Here is a 21,687-nt window from a genome sequence, read left to right as displayed (position 1 = left end):
ACTACAAGGTACCTGCACTGAACTCGATGGGACTGTAGTCTTTGCCCTAAATAAGGACTGACACAATATCAATTACAAGGTTATGAAATACCCATCAAAAACAACTACTACTGCCTTAATTAAAGCCTTTCTAAAGTTTGTTCAGTACTCATACAATATGGGCATCCATTTTTTGAATACTCATTGAATAAATAACATTGAGTAAAAATATACGTTAGAGGCTTCTTTCTCTTTTCTTTTTTATCTGGAGTCCATCTGCAAAAAAACCAAACATACAGCTAGAGACCCTTCTTACATCTTCAATGGAAAGCCCGCAGCTGCCGCCTTATTCAATAGATGAGATGAATCAAAATGTATTTTTAAATGGTGTTAATAATTGTTTTAATTTTTTGTCAAAATGGGATGTTAACATTTCTCTAAAAAACATGAACGACAGCGGCAGCTGTATTAATATGTGTAATAAATGGACCAACTCCTCACGTCATACATACGTCCATCCCCAAAAGGTCCTAGTAGTATAAATAGCTTCCCTCGTCTAGTCTGATATACTTTTTTTCAATTTACCAATAAGTCATGTATGTACTCATGTACCATAAATTTAATTTCATAAAAAGTTGTATAATAATAATAACGAACCAGGGAGAAAGACGTCGTTGTTGTAGATGGACGTAAAAGCGCGCTCAAAAATGAACCGGCCGGTAAAGCGCCCTCATTATTCTTATAATTCCTTTTTTATTGTTGAACTTCAACTTCAGTACAGTTCCATCTTCTGATGTGGTCGTTGGCAGTGTGTAGTTCCTTTTGTCGTTGATTTATATATAAAATAGTAGAATATCCCTTAGTACGGGGGTAGTTATCAATTTTGCTTGCATCTGCCAAAATAAAAAGAAGTAATTCATATAGCCAGCTGCTGCATCTGATTAAATAAAAGAGATCGAAGTGTGTGTATTATTACTTTTAAGTAGTGTGTGTTTATTATTGTGCAGTTAGTTTTCTAAGATCCACGAGAGGAAGTTTGAAATCAATTTTTTATGTTAAATTAAGGTAAGGTAAAAAAATTTATTACTTTTTCTTTAAGAGAAAAAAACATAAACTAGAATAAAAATATTACGAAATGGTTGTAAAGGAACTCTCATGAGAAGTTGGTTATTATGTTTTGTTCGTCTTGACGATCATCCATTCCTCATAATATGTTTGTTTTTCTTTAACCATTCCGACAATGTAATAAAACAAATAAATCCTGCTGATTGATGTCCATGTTGTGAATGTTAATTCAATATTAGGGATTGAATATTTTTAGGGGGAACTGGTTGTGAATATTGGCGGGCAAAAAGGCAGGGGAAACGTTTTAATTGATTATTGATTTCTATGGTTTATGAACTTTGCCTCACATATATTTAATGATACTTAATTTATTTTCCAGAATACATATGTGAGTACCCATTAATATGTATGAACATGGACAAGGTCTTGAAACCCAATAAGGAAGTCTATACCGAATCTGATTTGACAGGGGACGAAGAGGAAAGGGATCAGAGAAGTCCTTTGCCTCCACTCTACACTGGGAAGTCTAATAATCTCAACAACTTTTATGGCGGCTCACAAGAAAATCTTAAAGTTGTAAACAAACCCAGTTTTCGATCTAATATGGAGTCTCTCAAACCAAAGAAAACCATTCGATTTAATCTGGATGATACGGCTACTCCACCTCCTAAGGAGTTTCGACGAATGGGAACCCAAAGAAAAACACTTCGTAATAATCGTTGTCTCTCCACAGTCGTCACTGAAAAAGAACGTAGACTTTTAATGCAGGAAGACGTTGGTGGGGAACAAGTGTCAGAAGTGGCTCAAAGCCCCAGACCAAATAAGGGATTTGTAAAATCCATGTGTCGTTTCTTTAATAATTCACCTCCTATTATACGTAGTGATAAAAAGTTATTAAATCGGAGTAATAGCTTTTCGGAGGCTGTTCTTAGGCAGAGTGAGGAAACAGAGTCCACAGAGTCATCTTCTCCCAATGATCCAACCGAGTGTAAAAGAAATAGCGGACTTTTTAGAAGTTGGTCATTGAGGAACCGTAGAAGAAGGAGGCGAAGATCTGTGGACTCCTCTGAATCTGCTCATGGGGATGAGGATAAACGTTCCTCTCCCAGTTATAGTGTTAAAAGTCAGGATTCGGGATTCTCTGATTCTGGCGAGTCCAACAAAGAGGCAAAGGAGTCGAGTGAAGAGGACTTGGATGATCCTAACATGACTCAAATACCCTATAAGACTCCAATGAAAACTCCTCGAGAGATCTTCTATGATGGTATGATGATGGAAATCAAAAGTAACTCCTCCATTCCTTTATCAACGAGCCTCTCCGTAAAAAGTAGAATCAATAGCTCAGTGAACAACATTTCCTCTTTACAAGAGGGACTCAGACTCAAAAGAATGTTTTCTGAAGAAAGGCTTGAGAAGATGAACTCACAATTACCTTCTCCACCCCCTTTCCACACTGCCTCATTCCTCGCTGGAAAAGATCCCATCTCAGCCAAATTATTAAAGAATGTCCTAGATGAAGCCACAAATGATGGAACCCCAGTGTTCTCAACCCCTGTTCGTGCTTCTTTCAGAGCACGTGCAGGAACACGTAAATGTCGTCCTTCCACCATGATTTTAGACTGTAAAGACGACGAAATCCCACTTCGTAATATCGAAAACAGAAGACGTTGGTCTGGCACAGAGGACTCTGAGCCCTCACTTATTCTCAAACATCATGATGAGAGTGATATTAGAAGAAATGGCATCGAAAATTCCATGGTGGCCGTTTGGAGTCAATTTATTCAGTGCGAGTCCAATTTGGATGAAACACTTACGACAAATAATCGGTCCAATATTCTGACAAATCGACTATCCCCTCATGTACCAGCATCTCCAGCTTTAACTCTTAGTCCAAATGCAGCTCAAATGGAAAATCATCGCCGCTGTGCCATCATTGAGCACGATGACGTTGAAAGAGACATTATTCGAGTCATGCGGCAGAGCAATCCAAATCTCAACAATACTCAGAGGTAAGAGGCTTTTTATGTTACCCTATTCAATTTCTTTATATACGTACATAGATATTAGTGTTAGTTTCCGGTTTTAGTTCGGTCCTACATAAAACATTTGGGTTTTTTTAGAAAAGTACATTTCCGTCCATGGTTTTTAGTTTGTGGACCAAAATTATATACGTTCAAATGGTTTTAGAAAAATCAATTTAGACCGTATAGAAAGAAAAACGATCTCTAACCGAGTATCAACACTAGTATTTATTTTGTAGAGTGCATTAAATGGCTTTGAACTTGATCATGCATCATATTTTTTTAAGGACAGAGGGAATAAAAATGACATTTATTATGCTAAAGAATGAAATATATGTCAGTAAGACTTTGATCTTTTCATACATATTTGCTCTATTTATGCAGTATGTATCTACTGCATCTTGCCTTACTGGAACAGAGCAAGAGAGATGGAGTGAAGCTCAAAGGATACTTGAAATAAAAATAAATCCTTACACGCTTCAAATAACAAAGTGCATAATACAAGGAATATCTTCTTCTATTTCTCCTTAGCATGAAATTATTCCTTTTTAACTAAGAAGAATGGGGTGGGGGGAGTAGAGTTGGGAAGGAAGAAAACCCTTCGAATGTAAATGCATACATACATACATAGGTAAAAACGAACAACCAAGTTTTTTTTCTTTCTTTTTTTAACTTGAGGGTATTATAATAACCAACAGCATCTCCAGCTCATCCATCAGTTTTTTAAGAGAGAGAGAAAATATGTTGTTCCATAGTCAGAATATAATATCATTCAAGTCTAACATACAGTGGAGACTGAGTTGAGAGACTCACGATGGTCTTCTTTTAGCTCATTTAAAAAATAAAAATAAACTTTTACTCAATCATTGAAGAAAGGGTCGTGCAAATATACGTGCGTATATACACCAACATTTAGCTGTTCGCTTTTCCACGGACTCTGAGGACTTTTGCATTCATTCATTCATGAAATTTTATTTAGTTTTATCTAGATCAAAAATGATTTTCTTATAAAAGATAACAACTAAAGGAGCCTTTTGGGATTTGGGTATCCCTAAATGAAATGAAATTTGTCCATTTTTTTGTTTTCAATGTTTTAATATAAGTGATAACATATATTCCAGAAATATCATACTGCCATTTGTAATCACTGGTCAATAATAATGGGTTCAATGTATTCATATTATAATATTACCCCCTATTCTTCCTACAAAATTGTCACTGATTCATGGAGTGTCCTCTTTTTGAATATCAAAATATGGTCACTCTTGTAGTCCATAATTAATATTCAGCCGTTCTTCTTCATATATTCTCCTTTCATTGAATTAAAAGGTGTGTTTATAAGTACAAACTATTAAACATGCTTTGAATGAAGGGCGTCATCAAAAAAAATAAAAAATCAGAAAATCTAGGTAGTCACACGCAACATTTATTTTAATATTATGATTTCTTTTTAAAATAAATAATATACAAAAATATTTTGGGAGTATTTACAAACAATTTCTCATGGATTTGTATTATATATAGGTAAATGTCCTCTCTTAAAAGAAAAGAAAAGAACAGAACATATTTTAAGGAATGTACTTGTCTACTTTTTTTTAGAATAAATATTTTTTTTGTTTTTTCAACCAAAAAATAACCAAGGAAAAATATGTATAATAATAATAATAAAAAAGTACAGAGAGAGGGGAAAAAGCCGAAAAAGCATCACCTCAAACAGTTGGAGCTCTCCTTTCCGGTTCCCTGTTGTTCCTTTATTTCATTTGAAGAGAGGGGTAGATCATAGACTCGTATGTATGTATAGGAATTAAAGAAATTAGGATAATGATATCATATCATATATATATATGTATAGTAGCAGTGGAATCCACCATTCTCTTTTTAGATATTATATACATATATAGTCCGCTATTTTATTCATGAAATGTCCCGTTTTATGAAGGACACATAAAACATGAAAAAATCAACTGACTAAATATATAATAGAATTTAGATTAACAACACACAAAAAACTAAAATACAGTTCAATTTGAATAAGATAAGCTTAAAAACAACTTTTTTCTCAGCACCAATATTTTACTATATAATGTTATTAACTTCGGATAATGAAAAAAATGGAATAAGATCATTGCAGTTTCTCTTATCCGTATTTTACTGTATTTTCTTTAAAAGAACAGAAATTCGAAATATCTTTTCTAAAATAAAAATATAACATAATTTAGTATTACTATATTCAAAAATCCCAAAATTCCAGAAACAAGGAAGGGGGCTTTAGAATTCAAAGCCAATCATTTATTTTTTTATTATATATCATTATTTTGGTCATACTTCAGCCAAAAATAATATAATGGAACGACGTAGCTCAATGGAAAACGCGCTTGGGAGAAACTATTCTGTTGAACTCAATGTGCGTATGTTTGCGTCTCTGTAGTTCCTAGAAATGAAAATATACTTTATGTATATGGACTACAAAGAAGACTCCTAGGCCTGGTGGAGTAATTGTAATACTATCATGTTAACTTATACTTAATCAGTGCAACTCCATCTGACCAATTAAAGGAGCATTAAATATATATATATCTATGCCATATTTTTGTGCCCCCTAGCTAAAAATTGCTTTCTAAATATTCTGTAAAGTAATTAATTTTTTTAACCCCTTTATTTGCTAGTCCTACTATCATATAGTATTGATATAAAGAGGTTTAATAAATACTTCTTGTAGTACCTACTTAGTGGTGGCAGTGTTCGTGATCTATGATAATGACTTTTTTAGAATAAATAACTAAGCATATTGAAGCTTGTTTATAATGTCTTAAATTTAGGTCATTCTAAAGTGTACATATGTAATTACACTGTCTTGTCTCTTGTGAAAATAACTCTAGATTTACAAGATAAAAGTAGGCTATTATTAGAGGAGTCGACATATAGAGAGGGAGACTTATTTTCCCTCCTTATATCTTAGTATCAGTAAGGTGTAGGTACTACCTTGTAATAAGAATAGCAACATACATATTATTATTTAGTTTTAAATACATTATATGTACGTAATGTATTTGCTGAAAAGTTCTAAACATACATACATAACATAGATAATACGCAAGGTGAAGGCGACGGCGATGATGTGTAGGACAAAAGAGGCGGAATGCACCTCCAATAAAAATATTCTTATTAATCATAAAAAATCAGAATACGTATGTATTATTTTGAGTGCACCTACCCATGGTTGCTTCTATTACATACAAAGGAAAATCTATCTTTTGATTGTCATGCTTATTATGAGCAATGTGCGATGAGCATCATAAAAAGGTCAAGTCTCATATACCGACGTATGCACCTATGTCAGTATTTATGTTCTTCTAAGGTCAAAGAGCTGCTGCTTTTTAAACACATAAACGGCCAGGGATCGCTTTATTTTTTCCTCCTCTGAATGTATGTATGTAAAAGCTCTACTTACTAATTTAGAAAGAAAAAAGGTCCTATTGTGTAAGATTTATAGGTGAGTTATTATGTGTTCCCTGTCTATTCAGATATTTATTTTTTCCTCGATTCTATGTATTTCTTGATTATGTCCAAGCTTCTTCCTTCACACCTCATATCTTAACGAATACTCTATTGTTCTTTTTCTTTACCCTTAGTCCTGTCTACGAATGGTGGAAAGATTTAGGACTTTGGTGCGAACCCGAGTGCATGACTTACCTTCAAAGCAAACCCATTCGACGAGTAAATTGTAGTGGCTCTATATCTACAAATTCTGCAGAATTTGAGCAAATAGTCAACTCTGACTATTCAAATGAAACCGTTGAAATTCTTCGTAAAATCCAAAGAACATCCAGAGCTGTCAGAGTCACATTTCTATCTCTTCAAAAGTAAGTAAAATGTTTATTTTAATACACATTAACAGTTATTTAATCAATTCATTTATATTTATAGCCATTGTGGAGCTTCAGATCTCAATCAAATATGTCGAACCATTCAAGTCCTCACATCGCAAATACATGAATTCGTTTTTGATTGTCAAACCAATAAGAATAACAATGGGTTGTCCATGGCTGCCGGGGATTGGAATTTCCCAGGACTTAAAATTTCCAAGAATTCATGTTCTTCTATTCAAAGATTAATTTCGTCCTCAAACATGGGCTCAGTCTCTAATTTACCTGCCAGAAATAATGCCAAAGAAGGTCTCATTGAAATTGTTCTTCTCCAACAAAGGGTTGTTCTTCAGGTGTGTAAATCACCGTCGTCTTTTTCTAATAAGTGATTTATGTTGAAACATGAACTAACTTTTGCTTTTTTTTCTTCCTTTTATGTAGATGGTGGACCGTCTAAAACAATGTGCACACCGAAGCCAGTATACACCTCAACACCCTTTGTCAGAAGTCATTCGTATTGTTTCATCCCTTCAGAAATCATTTAATAAACTATTGGACGTTGTTCTACTAAAGGATATTCAAATCCTGATTGATGAATTGGAGTGCCCAACCTCGGAAATTGGACTCCGCTCTGTTCTCAACACCATTATTCAACTTGGAAATGAGGGAACCAAGGAAATTTGTCAATCTCTTGCGATACAAGGTGGAATCAAAGCTCTCCTAAATTTGGCAACAACTAGTCAAGGGCAGTCTGGTCAGGATATTAGAATACTGGCTCTTAGGGGAATTAGCTCCATCTGCTGTGTTGTGGAATGCATCAGAGAATTAGAGAAGGTAATATTTATTTATTTTTTTGCATTTTGTTTTCCTCTTTATAATAAGTTTTTTTTTTTTTTTTTTTTTTTCAAATAGTGCAATGGGGTTGCGTTAATCAATGACTTGCTCTGTAGTCGACAATCTTCCTTGGAAGATCGTATTGAAACTGCTGGAGTTTTAGCTCAAATTACATCTCCATGGATCGAAGATAACGTAAATGTAGATTCATTGGATGACTATGTTCCTGAACTAGTGGCATCTCTCACAGGTAGATCATTTGCATACTTGAATTTTATACTTGGATACTAATTCATATTTTATTTTGATTATATATATATAGGTTTATCTCGATTAAACAGTGGTGATGAGACATTCCTACTAGTAACGGCAGCATTAGCCAATTTAACATTCATGTCCTCTCCTTCCACATCAGCCATGATCAAATGGAAAACTGCTCAATCCCTAGTCAAGACTGTTCGAGCTTCTCCTTTTACAACTCTTTTTGCCAAAGATCAGGTACGTCGACTATACTTTATTTCAATTAAGAAAGGGATATTTAATCATTCTCTATTAATTTTTATCCAGGTTGTTACGGTATTAGCAAATATGGCAGCCAATCCAATTTGTAGACCTTCTGTTATTGACAACAATGGAATGAATTTCCTCTTAAGTATGATTGACATCAAAGTGAATGATGAAGAACTTTCTATAACGGAAAAGGCAGCAGCTGAAAGAGTGGTCAAAAAATCTGCAATTGCCCTCTCACGGTATGTTCACAAGGTCCTTGATGGTGTTAGTAGTTTATTATTAACTTGATGCTATTTTTATATCTAGGTTATGTAATGAAGGTAAATCTTGCGATGACTTAATGAATCTTGGAGGAATTGATCGTTTAGTTGAGCTTTGTAAGGACCCTTATGAAAGAAACAATTGCGATGGGATCCTTATTTCCTGTCTAACAGTTCTCAAACGTGTCAAAAGTAATTCTCACAGTGGGGGAATTATTATTAATCAAATGAATGCCACTGATCTCGTCGAACCCAAAATATTGGATTCTTTCCTGGAATACAGTCACTGTAATCAAGAGAGTTATGTCTAGTCATATTCAACATGCGTGTTGAATGATTCCCATCTTCTCATCCCTGTCCTATTATTCTCTTTATTATTATTTATACTCTTCTATTTATTCATTATACCTAATTACGTACGTACTTCTCTTCATAATCTACGACAAAAGGAAAATATTAATTTATTATTTTAAATAAAGCTTAATATATACATAGATATATTTAAAAATAATAAGAGTGTTGTTGTATTTAATTATTTGGAATGCTGCCCCTACTCAAAAGAATGACGAGGACACTTGGTTTTATTGATTAATTAATTAATATCAAATTAAATAATTACATATTTATTCATACTATATGGATTTATATTTAGTTTTAATAAGTACAAATTTGGGACTGTGCTTCTCAAGTCAAAATTGATTTAAAAGTACACTAACTGGACATATTTTGAAAAACATAAAAAATAAAGGAAATAAGATTAACTCCTCTACGTAAGCAGAGTTTAAGGGGTTGTGACATTTATACATTACTATAGAAAAATTTGAAATAATAAAATAATCATTGCGTAAAGACAATGAAATTGTTGCAAATACGATGTAAGTTGTTAAAGACTACCTCGTAGTTTCATAGAAGTAAGAAAGTATAAGTATAATCCATCAAAAAGAAAAGCTGCTCAAAGGGCATTATTTCAATGATACTTTTAAATTCATCATCAAAATCTACGTGAAAGCTTCACGGAGGGAGGGGCTTGGGAAATTATACTTATAATCTCAAAAAAGATAATAATAATAATAACTATCACAACCAAAGGATACAAAATAATATTATTAAGAGAATAATGCTCTCTCACATCAATTTAAGATACAACATATAAATATGACGTACTATTGGGTTGCACAGCTCGAAGAAGAAATTGTCAATAATTGGCCGAAAAATTATAATAAGGATAGAATATTATGTTATATTATTATCTGAAGAATGTATTGTAATAATATGTTTTTAATGTAATAATAATAATAATAGTAGTTATTAGTATTTTTGTTTTAAAATCGACATTTTCCAAATATTAAAAAATACTGCTAAATAATTATAATGTATGCAAAATACATGTGCTTGAGAGAATGTTTACAAGGATGATAATTAAAGAAATACATACAATAATTATAAACTCACATAAATGAGCGACAGAAAAGGAAAAGAAGGTAGGGATTGCGTTTTGCATTAAAAACGAAAATTGAGTGTAATTTTATCGGTTTTTGTTTTGTTTGTTGTTGTTTCATAACAAGAATGAATATTTTCAAATTTACAAATGAGATTTAAATGCACAAAAGAGTTCATAACACACACACAGACACACACACATCTTCCTTTCGAAGTTAAAAATCCGTTTTAGTAATGATCAACGTTCATTAATTTTCCATGGTCACACACAACATCATCAGACTTTAATTTTTCTTTTTAGACTCTTTACTTGGGACGGAAGTGGACGCCGACGACTCATCATCTTCATCATCATCGTCCTCGTCTGAATAAATCGTAGGTTCCTCACCGGGCTTCAATAGTTTCCCTATATAGATGTACTTTTCAGAAAATTGTGTATCCCACTCACGGATTTCATCCATGTCTTCTTGTCCGAGGTCAGACAAATCATCATATTCATCTGATACATTGTTAACTTCAAATTTGGCGAGAGCTCGTGATGCATCATGGCCGGCCAAATTACCATAGGGGCCATCTGAAAATCAAAGCATAAATATTGAATTCTCCTTTTCTTCTATTATGTATATTAGACTGTCCCATTTTCCTGAGAATATTTCCCTCTCCCTCCACAAAGACCTTTTCTACTAGCTTGAGACAATCAAAAAACTGACTGTGCTAAAGTTTGAGGCCTCTCAAACCATTTTAGGGAGTGATATAAAGGCTATTGTATTTTTTAAATCGAAATTGACTATTTCTAAACCTCTTGTACCGTTCCAAATATGGTAATTTTATGAGTCAAAAATTGTACTTTCTATTTCTTTTAGTACATATTGGGGTTTATCAGTAAAAAAATATTGTGCACCCTGATTTTAATAATTTAAGGCGTGCTCAATGATTTGCAGTTTCCCTGGTTCATCAAAGATAAATAGAGCGTTTTTAAGTTACGTCAGCAGGGCTGATTACAGCTATTTTGGATACCTTAACAACCAAGTTTATAAGCATGAAAACTATGAAAATTGTTAATGAAAGTAGTCAACTATTAGATGCCAAAATAGAACCAACAAATAAAAGGACTTCAAAGTTACTGTCTATCAAAATTGTATCCCTCTATTGCCTAGTTTTATTATATATCTGACCCTAAAATGTATCAAAAATATGTTATTACATCGTCATACAATTTTATTTCCATAGAGTAGATAAAAATTCACTATTACAATAGAAATAATTTTCTCTGATTATCCTACTTTTCGCGTCCATAATCGATAAAAAGATTGAACAAATCAAGGTATTTTAAGTACACATTACTTAGATTGAATTCAAATATCAATGTTTATCATTTGCATCAAGTAAATTCAAGCCGTTGTAAAGTCTTTTTTTTATTCTTAAAGCCATTTGATGAAGTTTCATCAAGATTTATAGGAAATTTGTACGTTTCATATAATAAAAAATATCAACTCTGAATCCCCGAGATGGTGTCCCCTTCAATTATGATGCAATTTATGATGTGAGTGAAAATACCATATCGCAAAATTAAATTCTAGTTGAATAAGTGATAATTGTTTGTTGTGTCTTTGATAGAACAGGGGAGTATCATTGAGCACATTTTAGACCTCTTTAAATGATTAAAAACAAGGGGTTTTTTACAGTGAAGGAGGGGGGGGGGATATTAAATCGAAAATGGAACAGTCTTTTTTGTAATAAATGTTAATATATATTACCCTTTCCATAGAAGTGACGTCCTTTTGTGACATCGTATACTTTACGATTTACAGCAATGAGTATTCGGCCGTCCTCTTTGGTTCCATCATACTCTTTGAGCTGTTCAATTGTGAAATCTTGTTTTTTTAGAAGAGAAAATTCAGGTATATCCACCGGGATGGGATGTAATGGAGCTATTAAAGAATATATATAATATAATATTGTATATAGTAAAAATGAGATAATCTTTTATCAAGAATGCAGTAGTTTGATTAATTAAGAATCAACTTTTAAAACAACTACTATATTAAATAGTTAAATCTCGTATAAGGAATAATGTACTGCCTGTATTGTTTTATTGTTAATGTTTCTTTTTTTTTTTTTTGCAAAAAAAAAATCAATCTTTTTTGTTTGTTCCTTCTCCCCATGTATACATAAATAAATGGCAATATTTCAAACTTGATCAAAAAAAACATGGAACTACTATATTTTGTTCTTAGAATGTAAGACTATACTTATCATCTGAAGTATTAACATGCATAATTTTCATCAGAAATATCAGATAAAATGAGTCACATATATTCTCACTCACAAATATGATGGAGAAAGCCACAAACAAGTGTTAATATATAGTTGGAGCTACATTAGTATCCACTAATTGTTCATTAGATAGGGAAAAATACAAAGTAAATAATATTTTATAATCGAATTGTTTGGAAGACACTAACAAAGTACAAAAATATTTGAAATAATGAAATTTTGCATGTTAAAAAAATAACAAATGAATCGGGTGTATTTATTATTTAAAGCAAGCGAAAAAATATATTGTGCACAAGTTGTAGCTTGTACGAACAGATAGTAAAAAATACAAGTTATATGCCTCATAACGATGTTTCAATTACAACATCAGTTATTTTAATTAGAAACTATTAATTGATCCTATCATTTCATATTGTTGAATTAAAATTAGGGAATTTTGTATGTATTTGGTAATTATATAACTGTGGGCATTTGAACTTTATAATGTACCACAGAATATGTACTAATCAATTAATAATTTTGATTCAACTTAGTCAAAAAGTACATTATTAATGTATCGGCCATCCATGAAATATTCAATTATTGCATCATCTTCACTATAAATAAAATTGCAACAACTAATACAAGACAAATATTAATTTAATTGAGAATAATCGAAAATTTAATATAGTGAGTGGGAATGACGAAAACAGCAATGTTTAAAAGGAGAATGTGGATATCCTTGGAAAAATCACGTGGTGACGTGGCTAATGAGCTAGATAAGTTCATTCAGAGGACTACCACCACTGGATCTGATAGCTACAGCATGTTGCACTGATCCTAATTTTAACTTTAATATACACGGGTGTAATCACATATATGTATAGGGGGCTGCGCAACAGAACACCATGGCTCCTACTTTTTTTAGAATTTCTCTCCCCCCTCCACACACACATACACACACTTTCAAAGATGGAGTGTGGAATCTGATATATATGATAAACATAAAGAATAATATGCTTAGAAATTTTGTAAAGAACGATGACCTTAAGTCATCGCTTCCTTTTTAAAGTAAAATCTTGTATAATAAAATTTTACTACAATATATTACACTAATTATATAAAAAAAGGACTTACAATCTTCTCTTCGAAATATTTTCTTAATGAGCCATAAAATAAGTAATATGCAAGTAACTTTGATTGGATCCGTTAAGTGTAATATCATCCAAGTGCTACAAAAAAATGAAAACAATATTTCAATGAAAATCATATTTAAAATATGTAGAACTCATTCATTCGTAATATAAAGGCTTTAGATCCATTGACTTAAAAATACTCTCCTACAACCTGGTCATACCATAAGATCGATAAGTAATTATTAGGGGGGGCGGGGGAGATACTAATGTCATTGCCAAGAAAATAACATATCAACATATATGTAGATAAAATAAAACTTTAATTCGAATACAAATTGAAACACCTCTCTGTACGGTTGACTATATAGTGTATATATAATATATACGATTATGGATGCTAGTTTAGAACGTTTCATTATACATATTTTTAGATATAGTCAAGAGACCTGACTGATATATATCATATATGAAAAAGAGGCCTAGTAAATGGATTAATTGATTGAATAATTGTCGATGTAAGGAGATGTCAAAATGCATGATATTTGATTCTTATAGTCATTGACAATTATGGGAAATATAATTGTCAATGACAATTCTCCTTTTTATATCTAATAATCACTTATAAGTTCAAAAAATGAATATATGCAAATGTTTGGTAGCGGTGAACTGTTTAGCAATCATTGTCATGTTAGTTTGTTGGAAGGATGTTGTTTCTAATATCATTGGAGTGAAGTAAATGAGTCCTTGGCTTTATGTACAGTTAGATCTAGGGGTAGAAAAAGGTGTCGTTTATCAGGATACAATCTGTTTTTACCTGTATGACATTTCCTCTGGATCCTCTGATTGAGTGAAAGAAGGGGGAGCTGAGGACATGTTCGACTTTCAAAATAGAAATTCTTCAAATAGATCAATCCAAGAGGAAGGGGATACAATTCATGGAGTCGAAATTATATATCGTTTGACAGGGACTATTCCACTTCTCTACTCAAATCCAATTAGACAACACGATACCAGCGACATTACTATAATGAGAGTTTACTTAATCCTTTTTTTATTATATATTTCTTCTTTTTTCTTGCTGTTCTTCAGCTAGTAGCTAGCTTCTTCCTCTTCTTCTTTTATTCAGCTAGCGTCTGCTTGGAGTGCGCTGTACAACAGCTTATAATAAATTGCACTTCTTCTTCTCTAATATTCTCTCTTCTTTTCATCATCTTTTCCCTAGTACAAGTTGCGATGTATGTACAAGTTGGTAACTTGTATAAGCAAATAGTACAAGATTTAATTTCTTCGTCTTAAAATGTACTATTTAACTGCAACATTGACCGCTCTAATTAACAACTATTAATACATACTATCATTTCATTTTGATCTATCAAAATTACATTTTTATTATGTATTTATGAGTTCTATAACAGTGGGCATTTGAACATAATAATGTGCAGTTTTTATTAAAATAGTTAAAAATGAGACCACTAATACGTCGGATCATTCATGGAATTTTCAATTATTACATTATCTTCACTCCAAGTACTGTAAATTTTTCATTTAAAATTAATCATATAATTTTTAAGTTGCAACTTGTACAACTTTCTAATACAAATTACAACCTGTACAAAACCGCAACTTGTACACAAGATATACATCTTGAGATACGTACGTTACGTGTCCTCTCTATGACGTAATCAATCCCTCATCGTAAAAAGATCATTTACGAATATTTAAACGTTGATAGTGTTTATATATTTAATATTTATAAAATATATTATATGCATGATTCGGTGAAAAGCGGTTTAAAATACAATTAGCAAAATATTCAACATTTATAAAGCCATTGACAACTGTCTCTATTCAAATTGAATATGTTGACGCTAGATTGGAGTAATAATATTATACCAAAGGATATCTTTGGAGCCCGCATAAAGTTATTATATAATGACTAATGATGAATGTATCAGCTGTCTTGAACGAATAATCAAATGACACATGTCAACAACATTTAACGACTAATATTTGGCTGCATATTAATTTTCGATTAAAAGAAAGTCATGTTGGCACTTGGCGTGACTACTAAATGTTTAATTTAATCACGCATACTTAATTATTAAAATTAATTAATATCTTAAAACATATTATTTGAATGAGCGTGTTAAATGATCGATGGAATATTTCTACACATTAATTGACAAAATGAAGCCTTGTTTAAAGGATCTTCAAAATAACATATATTCGAGGAAAACAAATTAATTATCATAAAAATGTCAATGTATTGAATTAAACTTATAAGTATTAATCAATTATAAAAGTGCATTTGAGAGGAGAAGATAGAGAATATTGAAAAAGGACACGGAAGTTTGATGAACTTTAAAATAAAACTCATTTTCAAAGCTGATATTAATAGGTGGATTGGATGTTAAATAATATGTAAATTACAAATGCAGTCAAACATGAATGTTAAAAATACTTAAAAAAGTATATAGGAAATGCGTTATAAAATAATAACTGACTAGAAATGTAAACAAGTTTTTTTCCCTATTTTATCTACATAGCTACTAATTTTTGTATGTATATATACATATATAATTACATCTTTAAATTTCTTTATGAATATTATCCATATCAAATAGAATATCAATTTTAATGATCGATAGATTATTTCAAGCAAGTTGAACATAATTTCAATGAAATATATATATTTTTATAACTATAAAAATTATAACTAGGATCATATAAATTAACGGAACATTTATACCTCTAAATGTACACAACCTCTTACAATTAATATAATTTGATAAAGTTTCCAACCGATTTTAGGAAAAAATGGCGAAGGAAAAAATCTTGTCTTGTCCGATATGAATCATGTCTAATGATAGTATAATTTATAAGGGAGAATTAAGTGATTAGCACTTAATTCATTCCAACTGCTTTCGTATATGTTTATTCTTCTTAAATAATATATATTTTATTGGTAATATTTATTAAATCAGATTAAAAGAATTTTGTCATTTTTTCCACTTAGTCACTTTTCCTTTTGTCATTTTTTTGAGTCGCACCATCATATCACAATTTTACTTTTATAGCACCACGCAACCTTTTCTCCAAAAAAGAACCAGGGGAAAAAACTGAAAAAGTTAATTACACGAACTGCTATTTATCCCTTAATAACTGCGGGGCAGACTCTCATTGTCATATTATCTCTCCACATTTTATAAAATGAATTACATATGTTATATATTTACTCGTGATTCTATGGATCTTCGTTCCTCTTCTTATTTTAATTGTCATCATTTTATGCGTTTTATTATGTTGATGTGTTATAAAGTACTTTATTGGTATTTTTTAGAAAAAATACTCTGACAAGATTGTAAATGTCAGAGTAGAGAAATATCCGTATGTAAAGAATATTATATCGTATATTATCTTATGCATCCACAATCTCTCTCTTTACATTCTGGATCCTCTTTGTAGAGTTTTTGTCAAGTAACATCCTCAGGCACAACAACATATTTATATTTCATAATATTTAAATCTTAAATAATATTTTATTTGATACTGTATTATAATATTTCTAATTAATAGTTTAATTTTTATTATAAACGTAGCTTATAGCATTTCATGAAAATCTTGTGCATGTTGCAAACAAAAAAAAAAGAAACTGAAAATCAATATGGTAACCATGACAATTTCAAGAATGTTTTGGAGAAGAGAAAGAATAATGCTCATGACGTTTCATCAGATCCACTACAATCAGCTGTGACAAAAAAGGAAGGCTACTCTGGAATTTATTTTATCATACAATAGTTTGATTGGCCGAATATAATATAAATTGTAACGAAATAGAACACGATAATAATGTCTTGCAATGCAATTACTCACAATTACATATCTTAAAATATTTTTCCTCAAAAGAACACTCATTAATTTACCTTTACGACGTATATAGCAGATAAACAATAACTATTTATCATAATATCATTTAAATTGAATGAATAATAACACATTATAAATTCGCTTATTTTCATAATTCATATTATTTATGACAAATATCTAAATAAGTTTGTTTGTTCTATAGGGCTCCAGGCAAAGAGTGGACACTCAAGGCAAGGAAGGTAGGATTTAGTAGTTCTCAATTCTGATTGACCAATAATTAGAAGCTGACACATGTTCCTCTCGGGAGGCAGGCAGTTTCAATAGGCAGTCTACCCCCTAGTGAAAAGAGAATAATAAGGGCAACTACGTCACAACAATAACACGTTATTATGGGCCGGGGTTATTGTTTATTTTTCCCTTAACCTCTCTTTCTCTAGAATCCTTTAGCTTGTTCCACCCCCAAGGGAGCACTTTCAAGAATGAGTGATATTATTGCATACAATTTCCTTGTAATTTTTCAAATTCAATCCAATCTTCTAAGAAATGGATCGAAATGATTGGTAAGGAGGGGGGGGGCATCCACCCTCGGATTAGCTTGGGTGTAGAGTCGTATTGCTAAAAACCACCTCCAATTCATACAAGGAACTCCTCTAATACCAAAAAATAGTTTAAGTCCACGGTTTGCAAATTAAAACCCGTTTCTTCCGTATTTTTACACCATCAAACTCTTTTTTCTTATGCATACTACGTTACATGCAAATAAAATTATTTTTATTTTAATAGTCATATCAATAATTGTTTTTCTTAAATTTTGTAGGAACATTCAATTTAAAAATACTTTTTTTTCTTTTTGGAAGGGTAATCTAATCTGTTTGATTTCTGTTGGAAATAATTTATCTAATCCTTTGTGTAAATGGTAAATAAAATAAAATTTTAATAATTTTAATTTTGTTTCAACAAATATCTATGTTTTATAAATTCCTACATAAAATAGTACAATAAATTTCTTATAATAATTTTTAAAGACCTAAGATATATGCAAATTATATGATAGATCTTTTAAAAATACATAAATAATAAATAAATGATAATAAGCGTATTTATAATCTATTATTATTCATCATGAAGTTTGAACAAAAAAGGGAAATTTTCTCCATAGTAATTTTCTCCAGGGCAAACCAACATATATATATTTAAAATAACATAAGCTTTAATTGCCGAAATTAAGTATTTACATATATAAAACTAGTTTATGAGCAACAAACCATTTATAGTCAATAAAACTTCCGGTCTGAGCTTTAGGTTTCTTGTCAATCAATAATGGTCTATAAATTGGAGACACAAATTTCAGGGTAATAACAGTAGATCTCATTAAGTCTGACAATAAGTATATATGTCCCTCATCGTAGATTCCCAAACATCATCCTCTTATATCTCCTAATATAACCTACAAATACTTTTTAAAATCGCCTTGGCACTTTTGTTCACCTCCATCTCTTCCGGAATTTTTCGATAAGCCTCTCCTTCAAAATATATTATAGTGAATGGAAAAATGCATTCACAGTTTTTTTAAGACACACCAACGACACATTTTTTTAAAAATGCGTATACATTTATCAAAATGAGACCATTATTTTGTAGCTCCTCCAATTTTATACCCCCACCCCTCTCCATCCCCTTGGGGTCAGTTTCTTCTGACTGTGCTCTCCAAAGATCCTTAACACTCTTGGTTTCGAACTAAAGGTGCTGCTCCTTTCATATCAAATAAAACATTCTCAAGTAACTTCGAATATGCACCACCTATACTATTCCAAAAGTTTATCTCAATTTGAAATAGTTTCATAAGGTCGGCATAACCATATTCAGCCTGGTAATGAAGATTATAACCATATATTATTTTCATATCTACCTTTATTATGCTTGCCCATGTACTTGGACTCCAATGTAATCTTTTAAACCATCGTAAATTACTCATAATCCCGCGTTTCTTTGTGTCCGCTAGTCCAAGGCCTCCATAAAAAGTTTTCTCATGAAGTCTATTACATGCCACGCATCGAAGTTGAATTTTCTCTGCATTTGGTCTTTTTTGTCTTTTTTTTTTTTTTCAGTGTATGGAACTAAACACATTAAATGACTAATCTTGGATACAATCATTTGATTCCAAGTATTCTTCCAGGCAGACCCAAACTGTAATTTTGAAAGTGAAGGCACATTTGTTTTATTTTACTTTCCATTTCCTCAAAGTTTAGCTCACTTGTTTTCCTGACTTCTACACCTAATAGTTAGCATGAATAATATTTTTAGTGGGGATTTATAGTGATTACTTCAGTCTTCTTAGTACTTATTTTTATTCTATTTTACTAAGACAGTCATGTCGTCGGAGCAAATCTGTGTCTTCAACTTCATGTCTCCTACCAATATCCCAAATATTCGGTCATTATTATATATTGTATCAATCAACTCTTCTAGTTTAATTATAGATAGATAAGAAGACAAAGGGTATTTTTGACTTCAAGAACGTTGGAACTAGAAATGTCTAACTGGGCACTTTCACTTATCCATGATTCTGCTCTCTAAATCAATGTCCCCTACATACCAAAAAAAAATATGTATCCAAAATTTTTGTGTTTCAATGACTTGATAATGAGACTGTGCGAAACAGAATCAAATGCTTTTTCAAAGTCAATAGCTGTCCCAGTAGCTTCTTTTTGCTCCAACAAGTCATACACACTCCTCACTCCGTCTCCAATAGATCTACAAGGGACAAAGCCTTTCTGGTCTCGATGTATTATTTTGCTTGAAATAATTGTTAATCTTTCATTGATAATTCCAGTCATTATTTTATGAATACTATTTAAAAGAGCAATTGGTTTAAGATTTTGTACATAACTGAGATATTTTTCCCTTTTGGTATTAAGGGAATTAAGCCTTCCACCATAAAAGTTGGAAGGAGTCTATTCTCAAAACATTTCTCATATACCCTGCTAAGTATTGGAGCCAGCAATTCCTTAAAGGTTAAGGAGAACTCCATAGGATATCCTCCAACTTCAGGTGGCTTATCCTTCTTTTTATAATTTTCAAATAAATCAATATCTCCTCCGTACTAATTTTGGTATCCATAATTTTGTTTCCTCTTTATTTAGGACTCGATCACTACTCATTGTACAAGGGTATATTAATCACAATCTGTACATTTATAAAGGTTTTCGTTGTAATTTTTCAAAATTACAGCAATTCCGTTTGGATCTTTAGTGATCCTAACTTATTGATTGAACAGAATCTTCATAAAATAATATAATAATAAATATATAATTAGTGATACAATGGTCAATTATTGCCAGAGGTATGCAAATCGACTTGGAATTGAGTCCATATTTTGAAGATGAATTCTCAATCAAAGACTCGAAACTTCACTTGGACTCCATAGCTAAGTCTTGCGACTCTACTTGGACTTCAAAGCTAGTACATTTTGCACTCAAGAAAATCCTTAACACTATTGGCCCCATATTTTAGTTATGGACATTAAATCAGTTTGAATGAAATCTGAGGATTGGATGAAAATAGTCAAGAACTTGGACAGGACTTGAGATTCGACGTGGGCTTGCAGTATAAGAACTTTTACCCTACTATGATTAATAGTGCCATGTGTTGCATGCTATGTGGTAAGCTGCAAGAAGTGGAAACGACACTTCGAGATCATTGGCAGCTATGGGTACATACTAGAATTCAAGTGTGGCCTGATAATATTTTTGAAAAAGGACTTAATAGGCGACCTATTGATAACAAATCCTGCTGTACAACTAAAAAATATATAGTTCCATCAATATTTGTAACCGAAACAAACTCCCTAATCTTCCTCTGAAGCAAGACACAGTATATAATTGAAATTATTAACTTGACCAATTAACGAGTTTAACTCCTTCAATCTACTCAATAATTTGTCGGATATACAATTAATGTTGTTTTTAGAGTGAAAACTTACTTTTTATCCTTATCTAAATCATAAGAAGCTTCCAGTGTAAAAGCTTGCGTATATTCTGAGGTCATATAAAGTTAAGATTGTTAATACAATTCATAACGTCATAGATTATGAAATACTATAATGTGGAACCAAAAAAGATGATTAAGAAAATTGAGAATTTATTTCTTCTAATGTTTCGTATACCAATAAGTTAAAATTTGCTAATTTTTCTCTTAACCACCGATAAGGATAGAGGAAGACTAAATATAAAATGGGAAACGGCTCTTCCATGGCTCTTAGGACCATCACGAAAGCTATAAAGCACAAAGTGGGCTTAGTTTCTTTCACAAAGACCCCACGCCACCTTCTGACAGGGGGTATGAAAGCCAAGAGGCTCGAGAGGTACAATAAAATCCTCATATGGATGAAGGCAAAAGCGTCAACTGTGAAAATTCTCTAGAACAAGAATATTTTCACAGTTGATCAATTCAA

General features: G+C 31.7%; 2 protein-coding genes across 2 annotated transcripts; one reads left to right on the top strand and one right to left on the bottom strand.

Annotated features, from left to right (window-relative positions):
* Positions 1-752: 752 nt before the first annotated feature.
* On the top strand, positions 753-9,043 carry LOC121119165 (uncharacterized). The gene is made up of 9 exons (XM_040713775.2): positions 753-1,044; positions 1,424-3,053; positions 6,698-6,928; positions 6,993-7,284; positions 7,373-7,765; positions 7,844-8,015; positions 8,088-8,263; positions 8,333-8,514; positions 8,582-9,043. Exons 2-9 carry the CDS (start codon positions 1,453-1,455, stop codon positions 8,844-8,846), a joined length of 3,312 nt encoding a protein of 1,103 aa, XP_040569709.1. The 5' UTR covers positions 753-1,044; positions 1,424-1,452; the 3' UTR covers positions 8,847-9,043.
* A 14-nt stretch (positions 9,044-9,057) lies between these two features.
* On the bottom strand, positions 9,058-14,513 carry LOC121119166 (membrane-associated progesterone receptor component 1). Its single transcript, XM_040713776.2, has 4 exons — positions 14,182-14,513; positions 13,369-13,463; positions 11,733-11,906; positions 9,058-10,549 (listed from the first exon to the last, which is right to left on the bottom strand). The coding sequence occupies exons 1-4, from the start codon at positions 14,238-14,240 to the stop codon at positions 10,260-10,262; spliced, it is 618 nt and encodes a 205-aa protein (XP_040569710.1). The 5' UTR covers positions 14,241-14,513; the 3' UTR covers positions 9,058-10,259.
* Between the last annotated feature and the right edge of the window lie 7,174 nt (positions 14,514-21,687).

The sequence above is a fragment of the Lepeophtheirus salmonis genome, chromosome 6, assembly GCF_016086655.4.
Source record: "Lepeophtheirus salmonis chromosome 6, UVic_Lsal_1.4, whole genome shotgun sequence".
In the NCBI taxonomy this organism is placed as follows: domain Eukaryota; kingdom Metazoa; phylum Arthropoda; class Copepoda; order Siphonostomatoida; family Caligidae; genus Lepeophtheirus; species Lepeophtheirus salmonis.
This window is presented reverse-complemented; position numbering and strand designations above follow the sequence as displayed.

Coding starts and splice junctions, on each gene's coding strand:
- LOC121119165 (XM_040713775.2), top strand. CDS start 1,453: ATGAACATGGACAAGGTCTTGAAACCCAATAAGGAAGTCTATACCGAA. Junction 3,054..6,697: donor AATCTCAACAATACTCAGAG/GTAAGAGGCTTT, acceptor CTTTACCCTTAG/TCCTGTCTACGAATGGTGGA. Junction 6,929..6,992: donor ACATTTCTATCTCTTCAAAA/GTAAGTAAAATG, acceptor TTATATTTATAG/CCATTGTGGAGCTTCAGATC.
- LOC121119166 (XM_040713776.2), bottom strand. CDS start 14,240: ATGTCCTCAGCTCCCCCTTCTTTCACTCAATCAGAGGATCCAGAGGAA. Junction 13,464..14,181: donor CCAGAGGAAATGTCATACAG/GTAAAAACAGAT, acceptor ATTTTTTTGTAG/CACTTGGATGATATTACACT. Junction 10,550..11,732: donor ACGTCACTTCTATGGAAAGG/GTAATATATATT, acceptor TTTGATTTTCAG/ATGGCCCCTATGGTAATTTG.